The sequence below is a fragment of the Nuphar pumila genome, chromosome 7 (genome assembly GCF_984573655.1).
Source record: "Nuphar pumila chromosome 7, dmNupPumi1.hap1.1, whole genome shotgun sequence".
NCBI classification, from domain to species: domain Eukaryota; kingdom Viridiplantae; phylum Streptophyta; class Magnoliopsida; order Nymphaeales; family Nymphaeaceae; genus Nuphar; species Nuphar pumila.
In genome coordinates this window covers 555,163-564,902 of record NC_143255.1, presented here as the reverse complement: position 1 = coordinate 564,902, position 9,740 = coordinate 555,163, and the positions used below count along the sequence as shown (strand labels likewise).

The following is a 9,740-nucleotide window of genomic DNA, read 5'->3' as shown; positions in this document are numbered from 1 at the left end:
GTTTTCAGTATATATCACCATACTCGCACAACCACCGTGACTCATCAGAGGTTTCTTCTACTTTACAGATTGTTGTTACCACCCAGAAGCCTAGAACTATAAAAAGCTCGCATAGAGGCTTGTACAGGGTAATTCTTAAGAATGGCAGCAGCAAATCCTTTAGAAATAGGGACCAAGGGCACCGTAGCCTCCCTGATCTAGCAGTAAATTGAGTATTTCAGAAGCCTGCAACTTAATTGCAGTCAGAATCTACCAAGAAGTTGTCTACGGTCTTCAGAGCCTGCATTAGCCAGAACTCTCAGATCCACTTCCAGATTTGTGCCAAAAGCTCTGAAAAAAAGGAAGAGAAATGGTAATGGCTTCCTACTCAACATATGCTCTTTGATTGAAGTTGTTCATAACAATACTCAGCCAGAAAGCACACCCATGTTTAATTACAGAAAGGTGAAGTTGGACACCAGAGAACCCTAAATCCAGATTCCTTCTGTTTACCTGTCGCACCACCTTTTTTTCTTTTCATTTTCCTTCTCTCACCTAGGAAGTATCAGAGAGCTTGGAGAATCCAAGCTTCTTAAGACTCATAATTGGGCTTGACCAAATCTTATCTGAGCCGCTGCATCTCACGTCCACCACTTCCACAACATAACATCCTAAACCTGAACCAGAACCTGAAGCCTTTTTGTCGGTCACTTTGCTGCAGCAGTGTTTATCAGTGATGCCACTTTCAGAATTCAGCATAGGTACATGATGTTCTGTTTTAAGCTGGTTACTTCTGGGGGTTTTCTGAAAAGTCCGAGGGCTTCTCGCTGCTGCAATACTGCAACTTCCACTGCTGCTGCTGCCACTACCAGTTTCTGTTGGCAAATTTTTCCTTGTCTGCACTTTTTTGGGAGTGCTACCACAGAGGACAGAGACGGGCGTGGTGTTTCTTGGGCGGCCTGATGTCTTCTGTGTGATTTTCATGGACTCCAGCTCTCTGATCATCAAAGAACCAATGGTTCCGGTGGTTCCGATTTTGATGGGAGGAACAACACCATCCTCATTAACTTCAATTGTATGAGCCATACTCTCCAATGGTAGAATATATTTTGCAGAGACACCAGCAAAGAATCTTCTTTTCTTTCCTTTTTCTCTCTCTACTGTTGCTGCAGTCTTAAGGTTGGAGTGTATTCCGACCAAAATTTACAAAATGTGAAATTAATCAACTAAAATATAGAAGAAGAATAAAGTTCCTGGAAATTGCAAAGCTGAACTTGAACATGAAAAGTGTGCTAAACAAATTGAAATCCATGAATGATGGAAGCTAATCCAGAGATGGATGACAAAAGAATGGAAGGTCCAGGATAGAACAACAAATGAAATGTGTGTCAGAAAAAAATGCATAAATGCAAAAAAAAAAATCAGGATGAACTAATCAGGATGAACTCAAGCAGAGTAGTCAGAAACAATGTAAAAGGATAAAAAAGGAATTGGTTTCAAGAATCTTAAACATGCAGGTCATGATTGAATGATGTAAGAAGTGAAAACAAAGGAAAAATAAATATAAGGTCAGAGCCAAAGAGAATCACAACTGTGACTGAGCACACAAGATCTCGGTATTACAGGTTACCGGGTCTTTTTGCTTTGTAAGCTGAAGATTTAAAGTATGACACAGATATCCCTGAAATACCACTTTTCAGGGAAAAAAACCTTCTCGTGCTGTAAGTTGACAAAAACTAGAAAAAAGTAGATGCAAACAGGAGACAACAGACCTCCAGGAAAGAGAAAAAAAATAAATGAAAACTGCTTTACAAACTAAAGTTTTCTAGCTTGTAAACTAAATGCATTGCAAAAAAATCAAATTTTCTATGAATACAAGGAGCGGAACAAATATTGCAAATTGGCAATAAACTTCAAGACTTACTCCCAGAGGGTTCAACAAAATTACTAGCACTCCTCGGAAATAAGAGACTCCACAAACCTGCAGATCATGGACAAGCCTTAGATAAAATGTCCAAGAGTCACATCGTATATTTATTTTTTCTTTTGAGAAATAAATTGGATGTTGATCAAGAAGCTTAAAAACATGCCTTCAACTGAAACAATTGGAAGGGGGGTACCAATACTTAAATCCTTGACCAAGGGACCATGTATGGAGTATCATACAAGAGGCATCCACAAGCCAAAGCAGATAATTGGCAATCAAATGCTGAAGTTTGCTATGACGAAGTTTGGCAACTTTCAAGTATGATGTCCGCATAAATCAGAACAAGAAAGCCCCAATCAGCTATAACTATAGCTACTGAAACATAAATATCCAGCCAAAGGAGATCTTAAAATAGGGTTTCAATGAAAATTGCTTTTAAGTCTATTCAAGTGAAATCAATTGATCAACAGAAATCCAACCGATAGACCGAATTCTTAACCACAGAAACAAGAAGAAAAACCAAAATCACAAAAAAAAAGTGTGGAAACCTTGAAAAAAAAAAAGATTCTTTTGAGAAAAAGGAAATAAGGATGTGAATTAACAAAAACAAAAAAACCCATTCAAAAGATGAATAAATTCCAAGAGTTGACAACCCATCAACTACTACCACCATGAACCGTAAACTTAGATTGAAAATAATAAAAGTTTGAATATTCTCATGACAGTGAATCACTTGGGGAACCCAGACGAGATGATATATTTATGCAATTGAGTCATGAAAACTAAAACAGACTCCCCAAAAATAATATGTTCCATAAATCTCTCTAGTTACAATATTGCCCTGAAACTGAGTATCAAGACTCTCAGACAATGTGTCTCTCGTAGACGGACCTAAAATTAAAACAGTAAGTTCCAAAACATCACTGGCATCAATCAAATTAAACAAGAATAGCTCTAATCATAGGAGAGGACTAATGCCTAGTTAAAAATGAACTCATAACTCCAAAAATAAACCAACAAAGAAATAACAAGATAACCCCCAATATCTTACCACAGGAATCCATAGTTTAGGGGAAACAAATAAAATAAAACTTTACAAAAAACAGAACTCTAACCCTCAGTCACATTAGTTCCGAATGTTAGTCCAAAAGAAATCCAAAGATTGACATCAAAAAAAGAAAAAAAAAATCAAGCAATATAATGTAAACAGAAGACCCTAGTGATCACAGCCACCAATAAATGGGAATCTCAACTTTTTTGCAGGGAAAGAGAGAATCATATTCAATCTTTTGTTGGGCAATCATTGAGTTTCCGATCTAACATCCGTTTGCATCATATTCTCATAAACCTTGAAGCAGTGAGACTCCAAGAAACCAAAATAAAAACAATAAAAAATAACAATAATCCAGGAGAAAAAAACCCGAAGACCCAACATTAGAAGACACATTTGGAACAAAAGTTTAACAGGAATAACCCAAGTTAAGATCCCAAATAACTTGCTTCAAGCTAACCAAAAATTCTTAAAATACAATCCATCCTACTGTAGATAACGAAAACTCTGGCTATTCGCTTCCTAGAGAGAGAGAGAGAGAGAGAGAGGAGGTTCTTACCGACAGGCTTGTGGGTCTCATTAATAAAAATTTCGCTTTCTGAAAGAGTTCATGCGGTCAATATCTGCCATTAAAACTCTAGGCGGAGTTGTTGCAGAGGCACGAGAGAGAGAGAGAGAGAGAGGGTAGTGCCCGTATAAACAAGAGACAAACAACAAGTTATCTGAGAGAGAGGAAGGAAAGGAGGGTTTTAATACCAGAAAAGGATAACGTCTTTCACATGTTACGTCGCCCTCACCGTATCTGTTCCTCCTCTCTCCTTTTCTCCCCCGCAAACGAGACCCATTTCCCGTCTCTCTCTCTCTCCCTCGGGGCTTTCTCTCTTTGCCTTTGTTTGCTATTTATTGCTGTCACGTATTTGTCTCATTTATGGCTTTTTTTCACTTTTGTGCAACAGCAACAGCCACACCTACACGTGCCAGCCTTCAGTTACGAATTTCTCCCTCTCTTTTCTTTTCATTGACATAATGATGAACCCTTACAAAGCATAAATTTTTTTTATTTTTTATTTTTTTTGGCGTTCGTGTATGTTCCGCAGGGGGCATAGAGCAAGGGTGGACGTCAAATAAGCGCCCGTGAGACCCACCAAATCAGTGTCAGCGCATCCGGGGTTTGCCTTATGTGAGAGATGGGTGCGGATGGGGATTCAAACACTCCCACTGACCATCAAATCAGAACTCACTCCACATCCTCGTATTGGTGGAGTAGGATCACTACAAGAAAACCGTGGATTAGCGACGACCTCTATCCATCGCTAATCCGTCGCTAAGTTGTCGCTAAACTGTTTAGCGACGGATTAGCGATGGATAGAGGCCATCGCTAATTTTTGCTCGCTAATTAGCGGAAAAAATTATTTGTCGTTAATTCTGTCGCTAATTTGCGACATATTAGCGACGGATATTATCCGTCGCTAATCTGTTTTTAAATTTAAAAATAAAAAATAAAAAAAAATTGATCCTTGTCGGGCGGTATTCCGGCAGCACTAAGCCGGACTTATACCGCACCCGACAGGCATTGCATCCACAGAACGATCGCTTTGCCTCATCGCGAACCAGCGTCGCCGTCCTCCATGAACCGGTGCTCTCCGGCGTCGCCGTCCTCCATGAACTGGCACCGTCATCTTCCGTGAACCGGCGTCGCCGTCATCCTCCGTGGACCGGCGTCATCGTCCTCCGTGAACCGGCGCCAACGTCCTCCAGCGATCGTCGACCGTCCTCCGCCGTCACCGTCCTCCAGCGATCGTCGACCATCCTCCGCCGTCAGCGTCCTCCGTGAACCGACGTTGTTGTCCTCCATGAACCGGCGCCGACATCATCCAACGATTGTCGACCGTCCTCCGGCGTCGCCGTCCCTCGTGAATCAGCGTTGTCGTCCTCCGTGAACCGGCGCCAACGTCCTCCAGCGATCGCCGACTGTCCTCCGGCGTCGCCGACTGTCCTCCGGCGTCGCCGTCCTCCACTCTCATGTACATGCTCTCCAACGCGTTCTCCGACGTCGCTCGGTTTAAATCGAGCACGATCGATTTAAATTTCGAACGGAGAGAGAGGGAAAATTTCGCGCTCGGTTTAAATCAAAAATTAGCGACGGAATTTTTCCGTCGCTAATCCGCCGCTAATTAGCGACAGAAAAATTCTCTCGCTAAAATGTTTTTCTTGTATTGAGAATTAGCGACGAAATAATTGTTGTCGTTAATTCGTGGCTAATTAACGACGAAACAACTTTCATCGCTAATCCGTCGCTACTTAGCGACGGATTCATTCAGAAAGTTTTCTCTAGCTAATCTGTCGCTAATTTGCGACAAAAAAAATCCATCGCAAATTTTCGTCGCTAATTAACATTTTTCTTGTAGTGGATAACTCCAAGACATTGGCTTCGACAAGCGACGGATAAACTTGCAGAGACAGCAGGAACTTGTCAAGTTGCTAGGAGTTGTTGAGCATACATGCTACATGTTAATGACCAAGTCTTGAGGTGTTGTGTGAGGAACCAAGGATTCAACATATCCTCCAAAGACTTGTCAAACTTCTTTTTGATGTTGAAGCTTACTTCAAATGCACTAAAGTCTAAAGGGTCGTTTGTTTCCACCCAATTTTATACATGAAAACGGAGGTTACTTATGAAACCTTTTATTTTCATACCCAGGTGAAACAAACGTGTCAGCCTCAATATATATATATATATATATATTTTGGAGTCCGAGTTTTTTTTTTCACTTTGACCATGCACTTATTATGTAAATTCATATGCACCACCCCCCTTTTAATGGATTTACATATGGGTTTTTTTTACGCATGAGATGACGGCCTTCTCATCATGGGATGCCTTTTGTTTTTGATGGGAACAAAACAAACGACCCCTAACGGCATGTTTCAAAGAGAGACAGACTGTCAGAAAAAAAAGAGTTTTGCCTATGAGAGTTTTTGATACGAGAAGTTGATGCAAAATGCAACAGGATTAATCCTACATGTACAAGGAGTAATCATACCCAATGATCCATTCAAGCCAAATTTTAGTATAAAGGTATTTTCATCATTTTTACATTTTTGTATTTCCAAGACTTTTTTGTCTCTAATATTTCAGCTTAGTTCCAATTTTGATGATTTTTGAAACTATAAAAATATTTGTTGTGTTTTTTAATTAGATGTTTGGTTCTATGGATCTGAATAGTTTTAGTACATGTTAATATCCATTTTGGATAATAAAGGGTATGGGGATATTTTGGGTAGATTTTATTTATTTTTGTTTTTTTGTCGGGTTTAAACCTTAGATCTCATTTTATCATTGAGTTTAGTAGGTCCAACCCACTCCAAAATTAGTTCCTTCACATTGACCAATTGAGTAATTAATCCAAGAGAAGCCAACTCATTAGCTTTTCATTGGCCATGGCCAAGCTAGAGGTGGCTTCTTACAGAGACCAATACTAAACAAAGCTTAAGTCCCATTAATCTAAAAGGGAGGAGAATATGACAAAATAGTTTCTCTTTACTTCTTATTGGCCCTCAAGAGAGGTGGCTTCCTGTGAGCACCGATGAGAGCAATGACTACTACTACTACTCTACATATAAAAACAATCCAAAAACGTGATTATGGGCCTTTTTTTATTTTTCTGATCTTTGGAATAAAAAAATGGACTGAACTTATGAGTGAGAGTGAACCTAGAGCTTGTGAAGCAGCTAAACCGTATGAGTGAGCTCAAAGGGTGTGAGAGAGTGAAGGATGTCACCTTAATGGGTTCTGCAATTTTAGCATATTCTAAGGAAGACGTCGGAGTTGTTATTCATACTAGTTCGTGTGGAGGCTGAACCTGCGTTAGTTAAGCTTGAGTTTGAATGTTCGTGGAGTGTACTTTGGTGGTGGAACTAATCTTATTGTTTGAACAAATCGCAAACATGTATGGACAATGCCCAATGGTATTTAGCATGTTGTTTGAAACCTGAAAGTGACTGAATTGAATTGAGTTTTGTGTTCTGTTTTAGATTTGAAAATTGCACTGAATCAATCTGTTATTCGGTTTAATAAAAAAAAATCAAAAAACACTTTTGTTATGGCTGATAAAAAAATTCATAATATTCTATTTTTTATCCTATTATGATGACATAGTAGTATCTCCCTGAATATAAGTTTGTTTTTTATGTTCTTAGGTCCATTGAAAAGTAGACGAGTATGGCCACATGTTCAGCCCGTCATCAGATTCTATATTTACGGTCTCTGAAAATGAACACAAACAGTGAGGAATAGTCATTTTGGTGACTATTTTTTGCCAGAAACACTCAATTTTTTATTTGTATCTCAGCATCTTGATATTAAAAACTCATGTTTTTTGGCTTGTTGAAAAGTTGAGAGCTAGATCTAGGTTCATTTAGTTCTGAGTCGGGTTCAAAAGCCTCTTTGGGGCTATCGTTTCTCCGATCCAAAATCACATTGCAGTGTTTTCTCTGTTACGTAAAACAGTCGATCGGTCTGCATTCCCAAAAGCTTATCTCCCCAACCACTCATCTGATCACTGTGATTCTATTGTCGTTAGAAAGATAATAGAATCTTCTTTTTCTGTTTAGTTTACTATTTTCTCAATTTTTGGTTTAATTTTTTAAAAAATAGGTAGCATCAGTCAGGCCAGGGGCAACAACTTCTGTTCAGCACCTATTTTAGTAGTGTTCCCAGGGCCATATCTTGGCATCCGCTTGTCAATTTTCATTGTCCCATAAGCCATTGAAAAGAACCTTTTATCTTCTGTCTTTTCTCCATTGGAAGTTGTCTTCAATTCTATCATTTTCCTAGTAAAAAATCAGTAGCAACGTCTACTACTAAATTTCTGAAATTAAAATTGTATCTCAATATATATATATATATATATATATATATATATATATATATATATATATATATATATATATATATATATATATATATATTGTTTCGTGGCTGAATGTAGTTATTTTCGAAATCTATTAAATCTTATCTGATCGTGGATTAAATCAGAAATTTATTTAAATTCAGATTTAATATGTGAATTATATTTGCATTTTTATTGCGCATTTGGACTAACCCACGTCAGGGATTGAATGAAGGGATTTCAAAAATTGGAGAATCAATCATAGAAGTAATTTTCTTGCAGGTTGAACTATTTAACCCAAAGATAAAATTGAAAATTTAATTGCTATCTTTTTGTGCATTGTTTGTTTGTCCAAAACCTTTGTCTACATGCGTAGTCACTTCCGTATCCAAACTATACGTTTAGAGCGTGTTTGCCAACAACCCCCCGTAGTCGTTCACATCAGAAGGTTTTTCAAAAGAAAGTTTTTCGCTTGTTTTTGTAGCATGAGAAAAATAAAGTGAGAAAATGTGAAAAAATGAGATAGAGGATGAGGAGGGCGGTGGTGATGGTGATAAAATGGATGGTGGGTGGTGGTGAAATGGGTGGCAGGGAGTGTAAAAATAAAATTTCACTTGGTAGAAAACATTCCTCCATACCCCCAATGGAGGAATGTTTACTATAAAAAAGTTGTACTTTTTGGAAAAAACTCTCTCAACGAAAAAGTCTCTCTCGTTTGAGTAGGGATGGCAGTGGACCGGGGGATAATGGGGCTCCGCCCTGCTTCGCCTCGTTTGGACCGGGGATGAAGGGCATGAAACGGGGATGAAGGTTAAAATCTATCCCCGTGTGGGGATGGAGGCAGGGATGGACTTACACTTTTCCGCGCTCCGCCTCGTCCCCGTCTCAATCCCCGCCTAGCCCCATCCCGTCCGCAATCCTTTAAGGAATGATTATAGAATAAGGGGAAACAGGGCCCCGCCTCGCCCCCGTTTGGAACGGGGGTGGAGGTTAAAATCCATCCCCATGCGGGGATGGAGGTTCAAATTTTGAAACGGGGCGGGGGTGGAGACCTTGTCCCCCGCCCCAGTCCACTGCCATCCCCACATTTGAGGGGTCTAAAAATCCATATGGATTTTTCATTTTGCATCACTTTTCTTATATGTTTCTTGCTTCAAACGCGCCCTAAAGGTGATTGACATTGGAAAACAAGAAGCATTGTAGGTAGGGGTGGGCATCGGGCTGGGCTGGGCTGGCCCCGTTTAGAGCTCATCCCATCGGGACTTAATTAAGTGTGGCCCGACACAAAGATAGCCTGACCCATTTACTAATGGGTCGGGCTTTGACCCGCCCATTGGCCTATTGGGCCAATGTGAAGCGGGTCGGACTAGGCCTAGCCCATAAATAATAAATAATCAACAAGTTCTCATGTACCCAACTAATTATCTTTAGGTAAATAATAATAGTTACTAAGTTATTATATAATTAATTATTTTTTATTTTATATATATTAAAAAATAAAAAATAACTTAGGCCCATCGAGTCGACACGATAGCCCGCAGGCCAACTTGGGCCCGAACCTGGCCCATGTATATGATGGGCCAGGTTTCGGCCCGGTAGCTAATTAACGGGCCATAGCCTAAAACATTGACCCAAACCCGGTTTGGCCCCTTAATTGTAGAACGAGGTCATTTTCCAGCGGAGAGAGGAATTTTGTTGTTTGCATGCACCATAAATAGGGATGTCAATGGGTCGGGTTTACCAGGACCCGACCTGAACCAAACCTTATAGGGTCCAGGTATGGTGATAAATAGGAAGACCTGAATAAGACCTGGGTCCAGACCCGAAGGTCTGATTAATACATGGATCTGGTATAGTTTGTGAAATTTTATACCAGACTTGGGCCCGACCC

General features: G+C 39.7%; 1 protein-coding gene across 1 annotated transcript; it reads right to left on the bottom strand.

Moving 5' to 3' along the window:
* Positions 1 to 383: 383 nt before the first annotated feature.
* Positions 384 to 3,769, bottom strand: LOC149830758 (hexon). The gene is made up of 2 exons (XM_090013478.1): positions 3,714 to 3,769; positions 384 to 1,145 (listed from the first exon to the last, which is right to left on the bottom strand). The coding sequence occupies exon 2, from the start codon at positions 1,063 to 1,065 to the stop codon at positions 535 to 537; it is 531 nt and encodes a 176-aa protein (XP_089869604.1). The 5' UTR covers positions 1,066 to 1,145; positions 3,714 to 3,769; the 3' UTR covers positions 384 to 534.
* Positions 3,770 to 9,740: the final 5,971 nt, after the last annotated feature.